The sequence below is a fragment of the Lepidochelys olivacea genome (assembly GCF_965140295.1).
Source record: "Lepidochelys olivacea isolate rLepOli2 genome assembly, chromosome: 5".
In the NCBI taxonomy this organism is placed as follows: Eukaryota; Metazoa; Chordata; order Testudines; family Cheloniidae; genus Lepidochelys; species Lepidochelys olivacea.
In genome coordinates, this window is record NC_140415.1 from 30,328,297 (window position 1) to 30,347,091 (window position 18,795).

The 18,795-nt window shown below is 44.9% G+C and overlaps 1 protein-coding gene across 4 annotated transcripts in view; it reads left to right on the plus strand.

Moving 5' to 3' along the window:
• The window catches only part of GHR (growth hormone receptor), a 209,302-nt gene that overhangs the window by 130,300 nt on the left and 60,207 nt on the right, over positions 1–18,795 (plus strand). The window contains exon 1 of one of the 4 annotated variants that reach the window (XM_084629149.1): positions 15,153–15,316. The exons of the other annotated variants lie outside the window; for them this stretch is intronic. Within the exon in view, the coding sequence (XP_084485275.1) occupies positions 15,235–15,316 (82 nt within the window). The 5' untranslated portion in view covers positions 15,153–15,234. Of the gene's footprint in view, positions 1–15,152; positions 15,317–18,795 lie in introns of those variants that run through there. 4 annotated transcript variants of the gene reach the window in all.

Consider the following 18,795-nt stretch of genomic DNA (forward strand, 5'->3'; position numbering starts at 1 on the left):
GAAGAAAGTTTGCTATAAATTAATTAAAGCACCTGAAGCCAATGAAAGCACCTGAAGCCAGTCACATGATAAAAACTCCCTGCTTCAATCAGACAAGAGGAGGAGTTGAAGCAGAGTGGATTGGTGTTGGAAAGCAGAAAGCAGTTTGGAGGGGAGCAGAAAGCAGTTTGGAGAAGTGCTGCGGTGGGCTAAGAAGACCAAGACCCTAGGTAAAGGGACACCTGGTTTGTGCAGAGGGAGAGCAGGAAGCCCCACAAGCTGAAGGGCAGGAGAGGGAAGTAGCCCAGGGGAAGGAACGGCTAGTTCTAGTGGTTTACCGCTATCCCTAGGGCCCCTAGGCTGGTACCCGGAGTAGAGGGCAGGCCCGGGTCCCTCCCTCTTCACTCCCCTTCTCTAGGACACTAGTGCGGCAGTTAATACCCCAGTTCAGGGGCAAGAAATGGTGCCCTGAACCACCATCCCCCCCCAGAAGAGAAAGCGCGAGACCCATCATAGTAGTGCCGTCAATTTGCCACAATAGTAAAAATTAATTTACTGTCTGTCTGAAGTTTTTAAAGTAATTTATTTTTACAAACATTAACTGAATTAAAGTTCAAAGCACTCTTTTTAAGTCATAAGTTTTATGTTTGTTTTACAGCTAACACAAGCATACAGAGGAAATTCAGTGACTTGCCACCAGTCACAAAGGAAATCTGTGGCCAGGTTGGGGATAGAACCTAAATCTTCCAGCTCCTTGTCCTATGGCTTAATCATAAGACCATGCCTCCTTCTTATTTCATGACTTTCATATCTTCCCCTGTTAGTAATAGATATACATTCTTTTTTTAAAACATGAATAGCAGCTGTTGATCACAGTTAAATAACACTTCGAGGAATCGTTTTTCACCAGTGCATTATTGGTAATATTTTAAACACTAAACAGTTATATTCTCAAACCCTTGTGTGACCTATAACGAAAGGTCAAATCTGTTATTTATTTCAGATGTCTTTATGTATAATTATTAGTTTAATAATGTTTGTTCCTCTTAAAGCATTTGATGTGGAAATACTAACATGTGGTGCTGATAAAACGGGAGCTACATTCATGCTGAGACTGACGAGCATGGTTGGTCTGCAGCTTCTGTCTGGCTTTTGTCCACCCCTTGTTTCAGATGCCTACTGACTGCAATTAAACATGAGATGAGGCTTTTCACTTGTGCTTGCAGTGCATGCAAAGCTTTATATCCCTATTAGTTTACTGGGATCAAAAGCTCCTGGCACATCATGTCTAGACAACTTAATTTATGAAGTATAATTTGTGATTCTGAAAATTGTCCTTATTGAAAGCTGGCAGTTGCTTTTACGGACATAGCAGAAAGGCAAAATAAATGTAGAGAGAGTTACTGTGCCGCTTAGTAACTATGAATTCACAGAGGTGTGTTCTAAATGGATCCTTCTAGCTAGGATATAAAAATTGGATTTCTTCTTCGAGTGCTGTCCCTGTGGATGCTCCACTCCAGGTGTCGGTGCGTCCCGACGCCTTTGATCAGAGATTTTCGGTAGCAGTGCCTGGTTGGGATGCAGGCGCTCAGTTGTTATCTCCCATCTCATTGGAATCTTCCTGAGCGCCTGCGTCCCACACCCCCCTCAGTTCCTTCTCAACCATCCTCAGCTAAAGACGGGACTCGGGGCAGTGCTACTTCTCTTCCCTGGTCTCTGTAGGAAACAGTAATAAAGAACATAGAAATAGTTATTAGTTACATCCCAGTTGTTTCCCTTCCTTTAGAATAGTTACATAGTTTAGTTACTTAGGTTAAAAAACAAAAAAAAACAAACTAAACACTTTTCGCCTCAGGCTTGTCTCCCGCTGACACACCCCTGCCATTTCTAATTCAGTATGCCAGGTGCTTCAGGATTCAAGAAGTGTGTTTCCTATCAGGTCTCCATGCCAAGGTCTGATGGGCACTCACGATGTGTGAAGTGCCTTGATGAAACACACGTCCCTGCTAAATGCCTTCACTATGTAAGACTCAAGACCAGAGCTCGTCGCAACAGGAACCAGTGGCTTAAAATGTTACTAATGGAAAAATCTCTGCAGCCGCCTTTGGAGACGGGGAAAATTAAACCCTCTCCCTCACGCTCCCCAGCCAGATCAGAGCCAACTGGGAGCATAGCTTCACCCTCTCTGTAGCAGAAGCCCAACAGTCTCCGAGGAGAGACTTTAACAAGGGTAAAGGGTCTCCCACAAGATCCTTACCCTCTGTATTGACAGCGCAGAAGGCAGGTGCCTTAGGCTGTCACAACGCCTCAGCTGCGGTTCCCGCAGAGGCAGGAACCCGACCTCCCGTGCTGGGAAGGCTTCTGCGGCACCAAGCACTTCAGCGCTAAAAATAGCCGCGGTGCGGACTGCGCGCTCTGCTCCGGTGCTGGGAAGAACGTCGGCACCGAACCTGCCTCCCGCCCCCGCACCAGCAGCGGACCCTCCACATGCCCCGGGGCACCAGTGAGGCTTTCAGTTGACAATGCGCTAGAGCACAGTCCAGGCTCAGCGCTGCCCAGGGAGCAGGAGCAACAGTTTCTCACTCAAGGTGACCTCTCAATGCCACCTGAGCCTAACTCCCCGCTCCTGGACAAACAGGGCTCATTTTTTGAACAGCTGCTCTCCCCACCTGAACTGGCTACCGTTACTGATAGCGAACCTGATGTACAGTAGCAGGCGGAGTTCTCCCCATCTGCCTCTCCTCCTCCAGCGGAACCTTTTCCGCCTCAGGTCACAGCTCACAACCACCAGTCTCAGTTTCCCTACTTCACCCATCCGTGGACGGCACCTGGCTTCTCCTACCCTATGCCTTGGCCTCAGTGGTACCGTTGGCCACATCCTCCTACCACTCACCCTCAGACCTCTTCTACCGAACCACTACCTTCTTCTGTGCGTTGATCTCCAGCTCCGTCCACTTCTAGAGTGCCTGAACCCCCTCCTGAGAACATGAGCTACGGACCATATCCTGACTCACTGATCCCCTGACTCTCCATCAGCTCCAGATGGAGCCCTCTTCCTCTGCCTCCACAGAACATGGATGACTGTAAACAATTTCAAGAACTTTTCAAGAGGGTGGCACTCAGTCAAGACATCCCCTAGAAGAGGTTCAGGAAACACAACACAGACTCCTCAGAATCCTTCCATCCTCTGTGCCCACAAAGATCGTGCTCCTCATAAACGAGGCACTCTTGGAGCCAGCTGACACACTCTGGCAAACTCCAGCTTCTTTATTACCAACTTGCAAAAGGCTGAACGTAAATACTATGTTCCCGCAAAGGACGCTGACTTCCTATTTTCTCATCCACAACTGAACTCTCTTGTCATGGATGCAGCTGCAGAACAGACAAAACAGCCGCAATATTGGCCCACCCCGCAAGACAAGGACCTTAAATGCCTTGACGTCTTCGGTTGCAAGGTTTACACGTCCTCCACTCTGCAATTCAGAATTGCTAATTATTCTGCCCTCCTCACCAGCTACGACTTCGATAATTACAATAACTTTTCGAATTTGCCTCCTACATTCCAGAGGGTAGGAGAGCAGACTTCAAATCAATCCTGGTTGAGGGCCAATTAATGTCCAGAACGGCCCTACAAGAAGCTCTAGACACAGCAGCCCATACTATTGCAGCTGCTGTGGTTATGCGCAGATCTTCATGGATCTCTGCATCTGGCATCCCTAAAGATCTGCAGACCAAAGTGGAGGACCTCCCCTTTGATGAGGATAAACTTTTCTCAAGAAAAAATAAACAAAAACCATGAACTCCTACACACCATGAAAGATTCTAGAGCGACACTGCATACCCTGGGCGTTCACCCATCTTTTCCCAGGAGACAACACTACCAACCCTACTAAAGACCATGCACACAATAGTATTATCGGCCTCAACCCAATTCATATGACATAACTAGGAGTCGCGCTAGACTCCTAAGCGCAGACAAAATCAAAATCAAACTCAAGCAACCACTTCCCACCCACCGGGAAATAAACAACAATTTTGAAATGTTGATAGAGGGTCTGCAGGACCTCCCCTTGAATCCACTGCCTACTTGCCCCTTAGGCCACCACCTCCAAAGTTTCCAACATGCCCGGCAGGGGATTACACAGGACCGCTGGGTGCTCGAAATAGTGCAGTCCGGTTACTCTATCCCCTTTATATCCTACCCTTCCCCGTCCCTCTTCAGAAACCCCTCTCATAAGCACTTACTTTGCGTAGAAGTGGTTCACCTTCCACAACTAGGTGCAGTGGAAACTGTGCCGACACAACATTGATCGAAAGGGTTCTTCCATTACTTTCTGACCCAGAAAAAGACCGGGGGATGGAGGCCTATACTGGACCTACGCCGACTGAACAAATTCGTGAGGATACAAAAATTCAAGATGGTCACACTGGGCACAATAATTCCTGCACTGGATCAAGGGGACTGGTTCACAGCCCTCGACCTCCAGGACATTTATTTTCATATTCCAATTCATCCAGCTCACAATCGGTCACAACCACTTTTAATACAGAGTTCTTCCTTTCGGACTCTCTACAGTGCCGAGAGTCTTTTTCCAAGACTCTAGCCGTGGTTGTGGTTCACCTCCACAGACATGGAAACACGCTTTTTCCCCTAGCTGGATGATTGCCTCATCAAGGGCCATTCTTATGGCGAGACATTTCAAACTACCCATTTCGCCATCTCCCTCTTTCACAGCCTTTGCCTCCAACGTCCAGAAATCCACCCTGACACCTACACAACAGATCGAGTTCATTGGGGCTCATCTGGACTCAATCTGGAGCAAAGCCTCACTCCCAAATCACAGATTCCTCACTATCACACAACTGATAAGCACGCTCTCTATTCGTCCCAGAACACAGGCAAGAATCTGCCTACAGCTCCTTGGTCACATGGCAGCCACCACCTTCGTGGTCCCATACCCCAGGCTACACATGAGATCTCTTCAGGGCTGGCTCAACTCCAACTTCAAACCCAACAGACACACCTTAGGGATGGTGCTAACTCCTCCTCCTCCCAATTGTTCTAGCTTCCCTACTCTGGTGGACAAGACCAGAAAACCTTTGCACAGGCATTCCCTTCCAGCAACGATCCCCAACGCTCATGCTCACCATGGACACTTCCCTAATGGGCTGGGGAGCGCGTCTAGGGGGACACAGGGCACAAGGCTGGTGGTCCGCATCAGACACACGCCTACGCATAAATGTCTTAGAGCTCAGAGCAGTGCGACGAGCATGCCTTCGCTTTCTTCTCATAAAGAACAAATCTATTTGGGTCTTAACAGACAACATAGCATGTATGTTTTACATCAACAGACAAGGGGGAGCCCAATCACACTCCCTTTGCATGGAAGCCATCCTACTATTAAATTGGTGCACACAACATCAAATATGAATCATTGCCTACCCAGCTGCCACAATACTACTGTCGACGCACTCAGCAAGCACTTTTCAACAGAACCCGAATGGGAACTGCAACCCGCAATACTGCAACAGCTCTTCTCCCTCTGGGGCACCCCGTCAATAGACCTCCTCGCCACAACCCAGAATCGAAAATGTCGACTGTTTTGCTCCAGAGTGGGACTCGGGACTGCATCCCTAGGAGACGCGTTCCTCATCCCATGGAACAACTCTCTCCTGTATGCCTTCCCACCAATCCTTCTGCTACACAGGTTCTTAAGAAGATCATAGATGATAATGCACAGGTCATGCTTATTGGGCGGCTGGCCCAGACAGTCATGGTATCCTTACCTACTCCGCATGTCCTCCTGTCATCCACAGACTTTCCCACCATAAAACGATTTCGCATGGGCCTACAAAATCTCTACCCTGAAATTTACCCAACGGCAGCTACATGGAATCTTAACCTCGTTCTTCATGCTCTCATGAAACCTCCATTTGAGTCTTTGGCTACCTCCTCTCTTCTCCATATGTCCATGAAGGTAGCTTTCTTAGTTGCAATAACATCAGCAAGGAGAGTAGGTGAAATAAGCGCCCTGATGGCCCATCCTCCCAACACAATCTTCTCCAAAGACAAAGTCACTCTGAGACCACATCCTAAATTTCTCCCTAAGGTGGAATCCACCTTCTAACTTAACCAGCCGCTATACTTGCCTACTTTTTATCCCAAACCTCACAAGTTCCACACAAAGCATCCCTGCATACTCTCGATGTCAGGTGAGCAATCGCCTTTTACTTAGACCAGACTAAGCCATTTCATAAATCTCCATGACTCTGTCTCCATCACTGAAAGATCAAAAGGTACAGCTATCTCTAAACAATGTCTGTCCAAGTGGATCTCTGACTGCATCAGATCCTCTTACCGTATTAAAAATATTCAACCGCCCGAAGGCATTAGAATTCATTCCACTCAAGCTATGTCAACATCTGTTGCCTTCCTACATAATGTACCCGTTTCTGACATCTCTAGAACAGCTACATGGCCATGTGAACACACATTTGCCAAACTCTATGCTATCACGCAAGATACCATGGCAGACACCACAGTAGGCCATACAGTACTTTCTACAGTACTCACTGCCAAATCTCCAAAGTCCCACCGACCATAGTGAGCACTGCTACACATTCACCTAGAGTGGAGCACCCACAGGGACAGCACTCGAAGAAGAAGGGGAAGTTACTCACCTTGCAGTAACTGAGGTTCTTTGAGATGTGTGTCCCTGTGGGTGCTCCACTCCCCCACCCTCCTCCTCTCTACTTTGGAGTACTAGTATAATTGCTCCACAGTAGAGAAGGAACTGAGGGGGGTGTGGGACGCAGGCGCTCAGGAAGATTCCAATGAGATGGGAGATACCAACTGAGCGCCTGCGTCCCAGCCAGGCACTGCTACCAAAAATCTCCGATCAACGGCGCCGGGATGCACCGACACCTAGACTGGAGCACCTACAGGGATACACATCTCGAAGAACCTCAGTTACTGCAAGGTGAGTAACTTCCCCTTCTGTGGGCTGCAGTTGTAAGAAAATTTGGGGAAAAATAAACAATTTTCTACCACCAGATGGGAACAAATGTCTGTGTCTGTGTGTGAGAGAGAGAAAATAATTTCAGAGTAGCAGCCGTGTTAGTCTGTATTCGCAAAAAGAAAAGGAGTACTTGTGGCACCTTAGGGACTAACAAATTTATTTGTGCATAAGCTTTCGTGAGCTACAATTAAATGTGTTAGTCTCTAAGGTGCCACAAGTACTCCTTTTCTTTTGGAGAAAATAGTTTGTTTCCCAAAGAAGAGAGAAAGTTTGTATCATTAGTGCCCACACAGGGAATGAGGCTGGTCAGCCGAGGGTGGGATGGGAGAATAAAAAACTCAGAAGAATGAGCAGTTGAAAGGCAAAGGGAAAGGCAGAAGTGTCCTTTAGTTTAGTTTTCTCATGCTTACGAATGTGAGTAATCAATTCATTTGGGAAAATGCATCTTGCTGCTTGGTATCTGGAGCAATTCCCTTTGGGGGAAACCGTGCTTTTTGAAAAGCTTTTAAAAAATTCTAACCATTTATCAAAGCCAAGCTGCTACTCCAGTCCTGAGTCTATGAACTCCGTGTCACTGAGCTGAAGAATCCCTGCCCTACTTAAATAAGTGGATTTGTGGAGCTTCAAGGTTGAATGACACTTGTGTAGTATGTATGAATAACAGACAACTGATGTAAGTGAATCAATAAAGGAGCATTTTTATCTGCCTTGACTTCATAGTTCTCTTTAAAATGATCACATAGAAAGTAAATTTATTCTATTTAATTTGAGAGGTATATGAGTACATTACTGGAGGGGTGGGCTTATTTAAACCTATATAGAGAAGGAAAAGGTCAGCCTACCCCTACTGTACAGTTATTTTTTAATTAAATTGTTACATGGGGCAACAGCTCCTTCTTTTTCCAGAAGAACATGTCTTCTGGGACCAGATGCAGGGGGTGAATTTGAACTGCACATAGTGCAAGTGAAGGGTGGTATACAGAGGTGGGCTCTGAAAATTGAGGGATATAACTTAACTCTGAAAAGTATCAAGAACAAACTGCTATGTATGTAGTGCATAACTTTTAATGGAGGCAAGTGTAACACCGACAGACCCCAGTCATCGTCGAGAATTGTAGACTTCTGAGACCCACAGTGTATGTGAGTCACACCTGAGCGTGGAGACACCTTTACCCTTTCCACTACTTGTCATGGTGAGTAGCTGGATCTGTTTTCATGCAAACTTGCATGGCGTGCAGGGATCACAAGCAGTAGATAGCTAGGAAAGTTTTCATTTGGAGTCACAGATGACCGAGGACTGATCCTAGCTATAAGACTAAGTTATTTTAAGCACCAAAAAGTGCAGTAATCATTTTGGAATTTCCAGTCTGAAGGAACTTTTTATTCTATAATGAATTGGAATTTATACATGAAAACACAAGGAGACTTATTTAGACCTGGACATTTGCTGACTGCTATAGCTATGACTAGATTGACAGCAAATCAGAAAGTGTTGCTTGTGTCCATACATCTAAATCAATTCTGTAAATTAAAATAGAAACTGACTGAACACAGCAGATACTATAGATTTGCTATACAATTTGAAGCAAATGTCCTTGTGGAATATTGCTGTGGAGTCTGCAGAGGGATGCTTAGTGAATCACCAATTCCAGAATGTATCTGCTTTGTCTCTTAACACCAATCTTTTACTGGTGCCAAATATTTCATGCCTGCAGCTTTCCTTTGGACTAAAATGTCTGAAAAGCCTTTTAAATTAACATTGGGTTGTATGGCTGTCCCATTTGTTGTGTGCATGTTTGCTGGCACTCTGATTTGGTATTTGTTTTCTGCACTAGGGTAGTTATAATCTTTGACTATGTTAGGCACTGAAATTGTTGCTCCGTTATATTCTGGTATGTTCTAGCTCTGGCAAAAGACAGTTTCGAAAGTGCCTATGTGTAAAAGATTTTCTGGCAGGAACATATTTTGGCAGCTAAGGTTGTTAAAGAGGCCAGGACTACTTTGGTCAAATTAATCTTTAAAGGACAGGTGGCTTCAAGCCCCCTCCCTTTCTCATCCCCCTCCTTCAAAACATTCTTGAAATTCCAGCCCCCAGACTTTGCCAGAATAAGGTGGCATTGGGGATTGTGCTGAGGTGACAAGCACCTACTGTCTCAACTCTGGATTTGTTTCCCAATCCTGTATATTTAGCTACTGAACTCCTGTTAAAGACAATAGAATTCTGTTGCTAAATATCTTGAAGCTGTTCAAAAATGTGGAGAGTTTGTTTTGTTTTGTTTTCATAGAAATTTCTTAATTCCACTGAGTTGTGTGAAGCCATCCCAAATGCTTCCCTTTGTGCCAAATCTTGGTTCAGTTGAAGGCAGTGAGATCAAGATTTGGCTCAGAGCATGACACTGGGGAGCATTTAGGATTATTAAGCTTTTTCTCTGAGTGTCTTTCTAAGCTCTCACAAATATATTCAGGAGAATTTTCATCCAGCTGTAACATCTTAGAGCAGCGATTCTCAAATTCGGCCACCAGGGGCTTTTCTTGTGGCCACAGCTTCCTGGGCTCTGATTAGGAGGAAGGGGAGGGCAAAGTAGTGGCCCCTCCCTGTTGCTCCTGGATGTATTTCCTTGGTATTGGTTGCTGGGGCCGCCAACAGGGGTTGGACCAACACCTAGGGTACAACGCTGGAGGAGCTGGCAGCCAGTGAATTTCCCACCTTCCTGGAGTGATGGGGCTCAGGCTTTGGGCTCCGGCTGCACGGTGGCAGGCCCCCGCCTCCAGCTGCAGGGCTTCAGGTTCTAGTCCCCAGCTGCCTCCTCTGGCCTCCCATCCAGGGCTTAATTTGTCCCCAGGCTTGGCAGGGCTGAGTAAGTCTGCTGTGAAAAGTGATACTTGTATGTTGGTTAATATCACTTTTCACAGCAGACTTACTAGCTAGCAATAAATACATTATAATGTTTTGGACATGTCTATGTGCATATTTATTTGTTTTTCTTTACGCTAATTAAGTACTTCAGGAAAAAGTGTGAGAGCGGCCACCAGCAAAAGTTGGTGGCCTCACTCTGAAGCCACCAAAAAATTTATCCTGAGAACCCCTGTCTTAAAGGATGTTGTATCCCTGCTGTGCCTCCCTGAAGAAAAGCTCCCTCTTTGAACTTCTGGATACTTAGAAATCCCCCAGATGTCCAGCAGTTAAATCTTTTTCCCCCAGCTCTTCCAGGTGCACAAAATGGATTGGAGAAAAAAGCATATCATTTAACTCCTCCCCCTGCATGTTCCAGGGGCCAATTCTGCCATGCTTCATGAAAAAACAACCAGAGAGAGAGAACCAACCTGAAGTCTCTCCATGGGAGGGATAGAACACAAGTACCATTGTGCAACTGTCTCACAGTCGCCCCTGAAGCCCATAGGGAAACCCCTATATAATAATTTAAAGGTGCATACACAGCAAATGGAATCCCCTTTCCCTCCATTACACAGCTGCCTAAGCAACCCATAAGCACGTTTCTGTACCACTGAAGCCAAATTATAGCAGATGTTGTGTGCAGCTTTTATACAGATATAACATGCATTTGCATGTGTCAAATACGTGGCCAAAAATGATAAACCTAAAAACAACTGGCCTGATTTTTCAGAAGTCCTCGGCTCTCATGCCCCATGTAATTCTATAGAAAAGCTGCAAATGCTCAGTACCTTTGAAATCAGATCTCTGAAGTGCGCATGTATATGCATGCGTGTGCACGCATATACAGGTATTGCAAATACATTTTGTTGGGGTTTTTTTTTTTTCTACTTGCTGCTCAAGACAGACTATTATTCAGTACAAACCTAGATTCAAATCTAACTGCTGTGACCAGAAAAGGTCTGTGATGGGTGTGTATTGCTTTCAGGAATGATGCCTGTCTGACTTGCAATTTGCAGGGAAGCAACAGAAATCACTTTGGGGATACTAAAAATATTGGAAATGTTTGTGCAGATGAACTGGTGCCCTTGACAGGATTCGAAGGGTTTAGTGTGCGTGTACACTAACAAATGTATCTTTTAAAAAATAAATAGAAACGTAAATGGAATGCGTCTTTCAGTGGGAGGCTAGTTCCTGTCTGTTCAAAGGCTGCATTTAAAACCCAGGCTGTAGTATCCATTGCTAATTAGTAGCAGATGCAGCCCTACCTGCACAAGCATGTGTCAAGGGGACGTTTGGAAACCATACCAGAATGCACACTGCCAGACAGGAAGGGAATATGTGAAGTATAAGCTGGGAGTTGTTAGGAAACTTCAACATTTGTTCTGTACAGCTGGAGCGGCAAAGGGGCGATTGTTAAGAGGGGAAGTTTTCCACAAGTCTGTATGGAGATGCTTCTTTCTGAATCCTTTCTTTAGTTGAGATGTGTAATCACCTATTCAAACATATGAGAGCTGCATTTCAGTTAGAGGGAAACCGTGATATAGTTAGTTTTCAATAATATGTTTTAAATAGGTTTCAGAGTAGCAGCTGTGTTAGTCTGTATTCGCAAAAAGAAAAGGAGTACTTGTGGCACCTTAGAGACTAAAATTTATTTGAGCATAAGCTTTCGTGAGCTACAGCTCACTTCATTGGATGCATTCAGTGGAAAATACAGTGGGGAGGTTTATATATATAGAGAACAAATATTTACACCTAGCCCTGAGTCCCCCCCTCCCCCACAACACTTTTTATGGTTTAACAATCATATTTTCCTGTTTTTGAGTTTTTTCTCCCTCCTCCACCATGTTGCTGTGTGAAAGATATACACAAGCAATGGGGAAACTGTCTGACTATACAAAGGAATGCAATGAAAATAGTAAATAGGAAGTGCTGTCAAATGTATCGAATAAACTGGGACCGCAGGAACAGAGAGAGACATTTTTTCTGCAGTCTCTTATAGTGCTATTCTTCAGTGAAATATAAAAATATTTCAGACAGAAGTGAGTTAGGCTGATAGTGTCCATTGAAGCATAAATGTGCAACTTTTTGGCTAGTAAATTGCTTCACTGGTCTCAAACGTATCCCTTTCACTCACCAGGGATGTGACAGAATGTTTAATCCCAAATAAAAGCAGTTTATCTTTACAATAGTCAATAAATCTATTAAATTATGTTGAAAGGACTCTGAACATTCCATTATAAAGATTTGGATACAATATGTATTTTTAAAGCACTAAGATCTCATATATGTCTTAAAAGCCAATAATTTTTTGCCAATGACTGTATTTGATCAAAAATAATATTACAAGAAAAAGGTTATTAGAAATTTAACTTAAATGCAGTTAATGGGAGGAAGGTTGGTCTTATGGCTAAGGCATAAGTTTGGTAATCAGGAAATGTGGATACAGCTATTGGCTCTGGTTCTTATGTCCTGTGGGCAAATCACTTAACATTGCTGCACATCATATTCTGTCTTTAAAACTGGGATGGAAAATGAAACCTGGTTTATCACTCCTATAATTTATCCTTCCAAGTTAGGATTTCTGCGTAGCAAAGAAACTGGAGCTGGGAGTCAGGGTGGGGAGACTGGTGCTGGGCACTAGTGAGAGAAATGGAGGGAGAGCTGGGAGCCAATTGGCTGGGTGCGGGGAGAAACACTGAGACTGAACAAAGAGTTGGGGGAGGGCGAGAGACTGGGACTAAGAGCCAATGGGGGATATGGCAGAGAGTGTGGAGAGAGGAAAGACAGGTCTAACAAGAAGCTGGGATGTGGAGGAAGAACTAATTGGCTAGGCAAAGAAACTAGAACAAAGAGCCAGGAAGAGGAGGACTAAGATTGGGGTAGGTAGCCCAGGGAAAGAGACTACAACTGGGAGCCAGTGTGGGGAGCAAAGAGACTGATTGGACAAGGAGCCGGGAAGAGGGAACAGGGACTATCTGGACAAAATTACTGTAATTGGGGTGAAAAGCCTCAGGAGTGGAGACTGAGACTGTGTAGGTAAGGAGAAGCGGGCTGGAGCCAGGGGTAGGGAAGAAGCAGGACTGGAACAGGGAAAGGCCGGAGAGGGCAGGGCAGAAGAGGTTAAGCTGTGCGGGGAACAGGCAAAAAAGTCTATGCCCACTGGAGCGTCTGCCCCTTTGCAGCTGGAATGGAACCAGTCCTCTGCTGTCAACAAAATTGTGAAACTCACTGGCAAAGTATTCCATCCCCCTCTCGTGCTGGCTGATATAGAATTACTCCATTGGCTCAAGTGGCAGAGGTCTATTGGTGCATCTGAAGGTTCCACCATTGCTGGTGAATCATGTGAGTGTCAGTACGATGCCCTAAATGTAATTTCTGATTTTAGTTTGCTTTTTTTAAAACCTAGAAAATTACACATGCAAAACTGCATTAAAACAACATTATTGAGGTTACATAGTCAAGCACTCAAATGTCAGAATTAAGGTTGCCTATGGAACCTTAATTCAGCTCCCTTGTGCATATGCATTATGATAATTTTAATTATGTCCTCACATACTATTTTCCATGGGATCCCAGGATCATTCAGTGCAAAGGATGGGCTTGCTCTTGGGATGAATCAGGGTTGTGTAGTGTAGGAGGCTGTTTGTCTGTAGTACCCCTGCTTTAATTGTTGCAGAAGTTCAAAGGTGTGTCATAAATGAGGGAGGGGTAACAGGAAGACAAAGGAATGTCCAGTGGTACTGCTGTAGCTTCTCTGCTCTCGTACCTGAGCTAGCTAGATTAGAACTAGCTCAAATATGTCTACCCAAGCTGCAGTCACACACCATGATTGCAGTACTGTATAAACATACACTAGTGGGAGCTGAAAGTACTAGACACCTTGTTAGCAGTGCCCAGCGTCTCTCTCAACTGGGCTGTTAGAGCTGGAATAAATTAATTGGGTCTGTCTGATACTGACAGTGGCGGCTGTTTAATGTTGGCCATTCATGAAGCTTGGCCTGGGGTTTAGCATATTCACTTTCTTCTTGGCCATGTGCCGTTTTTTCCACTGTGCACTAGAGCTGCAAAGAGTAGAAGTCCATAAATCTGCTGTTTCCCCTGGTGGCTGAGATTCATGTAAGTGCTCTACCAGAAATGCACCCAACTTTGAGGAAACTTGTGCACTCTGTTACCCTGTGCAACGATGCATTTGATCAGCATTTTAAGGCTTTAAAATCTGAAGGGGAAATTAAATTGTTTAATGGAATAGTTTAAATTTGTCCCATTTTTACTATATGTGCTTGGAATCGAAGTGAGCAGGAACACACATTTATCACCCAACTTTTTTTTAATTGTTGAAATGTTGATGCACCCTCAAATATACCTTGCGTATATATAGCCTTATAAGATGCTCTGCAAATTGAAGAATTTGACATGATGATGTAGTATCCTATACCATGTGTCTCTCCAAGCAAGGAGCCTTTGCTGGGAATAAATCTGTCTGTCAACTTCATAACAAATTGCTGAAATGCTGCAACAGCTGCATTCTATAAGGTTTTTAACAAGGATGGCAATATCTTCTAAATTCCTTCATAACAGCTTTCGGGGAGGGGTTTTGTAGCAATTAGAGGATTTACTGCATTGTCTCTGGTAACTCTTGGGCAGCTCATATGATTTATTGTTGTTTCAGCGTTAAAACTGAGCATGTTTCCATGAGTGCTCAGAATCCTATAACTGATCAACAGTTATCCTTGGTGCCTATATGATTCCAGGTTGCAATTGCTAAATGGAATTCTGATAGTCCAACTAGATTTTCTTTCTTTCCATTTCATAGGCAGCTCTGGTTTTATCATATAGCACTAGTGGCAACTACTTGCTATTCCGTGTAGGACACACAGCACAATTATTTTAGGTGGCTTAACTGTGTAACTGCAAACATCTTCTGCAGATCTGTAAGTAAATCTGTTTTTCTAATTTTAATTGCATTTAAACATGGCCAGTTTCACCCTTACCCCCCACCCCATTTACAAGCTAGCAGAAGAGTTGCAGCTGTAAGGAAAGAGGAGGGGAGTGCTTGGGAAGGTTCTAGTTGGGTTGCGCCTGTGAAAGAGGAACGTCAGCCACTTCTGCAACACTCTCCCTCGCACGTTGGAAGCCCCCCATGAAATCGGTGGTCCTTGAGGGACAGGTGTGTCACCCTAATAACTCCCATAGCGGCCAGAAGATTTCTGATAATGACTACAGAATGAAATTATACTGCAGAACTCCCCCAAGCATGAAGAGAGGAGTGCCAAAGGTAGTGAGAAATGAAATGGGAGGAGAACTTCAGGGACTCGAGGAGAAAGATGAAGAAAGGGACCAATGGTGGAAATGAATGGGCCCAATGGAGGAAAGCAAGAAGGGAGAAGTGGAAAAAATAGGAAGAACAAGAGACTTCTATCAGGTAAGTGATTCCTCAGTGGAAAACTGTCCCCCCTCTCTGCTTTGCAAGATGGGCCTAGAAGGTTGCCTCCGCCTGTCTCTCCCCCAGCTAGGGACCCAGGCCTGTAAGGTTCTGAGTGCCCTCAATTCCCATTGAAGTGTATGGAGTTGAGTGCATTCTGCACTTCACAGAATTGGATCTCTTACTTTGAACCAACAGTTTCTCTTACCAGGGGTTCTTGAGCTCCATGGGCTTATGCATGCCTCCTCTGCACTGCCACAAATCCCTCCCTGAGACTGTCCGATTGTCTTGTTCTCTGCAGCTCGAAAGCTGAGAGAGAGATTAGGTTATTTCTCTCTTCTTTTCATAGGTTGGGAGTGTATAGACAATTGTCCCCCTTTCCATTATGAGCTAGTATGGGCTTTGTAGCCTGCAGATGCCGTGAGAGAACCTGCTGCTGGGCCACCCCACTGCTGGCAGCCTAGCTCTCATGTTACCAGTGACTGGTTCCCATGGCTATGCATTCTTCCCCACCCCGTGTGTGGGGTCGAAGTCACAGAGGAGAAAGGTATTGCTGCTTCTGGAAATATTACCTACAACATGGATTTCCACTAAAAATCAGATCCTGTTTATAGGAAGCCCCACACCACAAAGGGCAGCTTTTTCCTGCAGTTGCCATCATCTGCTCCAAAGGCTGGCCCTGTCCCACAGGGATCTCTCAGAGGTGGGGTAAGCGTGCTGCTTGGGTTCCCACCTCCACACAGCTTCAGGGACCATTCTGGCCCTTCTTTTACTCACTTCTGCAACATGGAGGGGGCACATCAGGCTCTAACACCAATTGTTCTATGAAGCTGAATTTATATGGGTGATGCATAATGCCTTCCTTGCATTAGGCTGACATTTGAAGCATCAGAAAAGAACCTGTCAGTGCTGTAGTGCACAAGTCTCACCCTGGGTTGGGGCAGAGAAAGTTAATAGAGAAGTTGGTTGGTTGTTCAGTACTCCCAGCGGGTTATTAACGTTTATCATATTTTCCTTGGATCAAGGCTGGAAGTTGGCGAGAAACAGAGAATAACAGAAAAAATGCCAGCTGGAAAGTGTTTATTTTATAAATTCTCACGATTTCATGTCCAGGGTTCTCAGATCTTGTTGTGTCTGGAGTAAACATACACCGTGGCCCTGGTGCTTTTAGCTATGGTGATAAGGGTTGCAGTTTGGGGAGTGCCTTGGGAAACAGCCTGGAAAGCCGCCTAAAAAGTCACGCTCAATGCTGTGTGAGTTCTATTAACTGAATAGTTAAAGCAGGGTTTGTATAAACAAGGGTCAGCCCATCACATTTTATTGGAGCAAAGTTATTGTGTCAGATGTTTGAGGCTTGTTAAGCTGCCTTTTCTTATAGTTTGCTGCATTCATCTCCATGACATGTTGCAATGAGACAAATTAGTTGGAGTCCATGGGCCAAATTCAGAGGTGAAATGAAAAGTGATTTAACTTAGGGTAAGAGAGTCTTACCTGAGTTCCTTTACACTTGGTTGCATTCCCAGAGTCCTATTTACACATCGAGGTGTGAGGGAACCTGAGATGGTGTAACTTAGATGCTGTGGAGGTATGAGAAAGTGCAAGGAAACAGGACATGATCTTCCTAAATCCTGGAGTTAGTGGCTTTTTTTTTTTTTTTTTTTTGCTACACTCCTTGTGATGCCTAAGGATTCGAGTTATGCGACTGGCTTTGTTACAGGAACAAGGTAACACAAAATGACCATATTGGATCAGAACTGTGGTCCAGCATCCTATCTCTGACAGTGGCTAGAAATAGCTGATGTAGAGGAAGGTGCTGGAAAACCTGGGTCATTAACCTTCACCTCTGTCTCTGTTCTGGTCTCTCAGTGCACCTCCTCCGATCTCTGGGTTTGTGCTTGCACCTACCCAGAGTTGGAATTTCACAATTCTCCCACTCTTAGACGAGGACTTGGGCTATAATACCCTGTATCCACCATGTTTACCCAGCAGGTCTGACTAGGGTTTAGATGCCTGTGGTTCTTTCCTTCAGGAGTCTGTGATGAATATAGTGACTCGGCAGCCTTCTTAAACCAAAGTATTGTTTGTTTTTTGTAATAGGAGCGAAGCATTTAGAGAAAAAGGGGTTTAAAATAATGAACAGTCTACTCATTATTATCTAAAAGGTTATTCTGTGATGGTACCCCTAGGTAGGCCTAACTTCAGACACCCAGCAAGTCCCTCTGTCTCAGTCTAGATCCCAAACAGCTACCCCAGCTTGATAGTATTCCCTTTAAAACCTGCCAGGGTTCTTTTTATATCCTATGTGCATGGGCCTTTTTCTGCCCTGGCAATCTCTCTTTACTCTCCAGTATTTGTTGAGGGGTAGTTTATCTTGAGCCATATATGTCCAAACTCTTGAATCCTGCTAAACTCTTGACCTCAGTGAAAATTAGTTTCATAGGAAAGGATTTACTTTTATTAGTTTTAAACTGCCATTCAAGTTTTGTAGAATGGTTATAAACTGGTCATGGATGGTTATAAACGGTTCAGGAAGGACAGGCAGGGCAGAAAAGCTGGGGGAGTAGCACTGTATGTAAGGGAGCAGTATGACTGCTCAGAGCTCCAGTATGAAACTGCAGAAAAACCTGAGTGTCTCTGGATTAAGCTTAGAAGTGTGAGCAACAAGAGTGATGTAGTGGTGGAGTCTGCTATAGACCACCGGACCAGGAGGATGAGGCTTTCTTCCGGCAGCTCACAGAAGCTACTAGATCGCACGCCCTGGTTCTCATGGGCGACTTTAATCACCCTGATGTCTGCTGGGAGAGCACTACAGTGGTGCACAGACAATCCAGGATGTTTTTGGAAAATGTAGGGGACAATTTCCTGGTGCAAGTGCTGGAGGAGCCAACTAGGGGCAGAGCTCTTCTTGACCTGCTGCTCACAAACCGAGAAGAATTAGTAGGGGAAGCAAAAGTGGATGGGAACCTGAGAGGCAGTGACCATGAGTTGGTCGAGTTCAGGATCCTGACACAGGGAAGAAAGGTAAGCAGCAGAATATGGACTCTGGACTTCAGGAAAGCAGACTTCGACTCCCTCAGGGAACTGATGGGTAGGATCCCCTGGGGGAATAACATGAGAGGAAAGGAGTCCAGGAAAGGTGGCTGTATTTCAAAGAATCCCTATTGAGGTTACAGGGACAAACCATCCCGATGTGTCAAAAGAATAGTAAATATGGGAGGCGACCAGCTTGGCTTAACGGTGAAATCCTTGCGGATCTTAAACATAAAAAAGAAGCTTACAAGAAGTGGTAGATTGGACAAATGACCAGGGAAGAGTATAAAAATATTGCTTGGACATGTAGGAATGAAATCAGGAGGGCCAAATTGCACCTGGAGCTGCAGCTAGCAAGAGATGTTAAGAGTAACAAGAAGGGTTTCTTCAGGTATGTTGGCAACAAGAAGAAAGCCAAGGAAAGTGTGGGCCCCTTACTGAATGAGGGA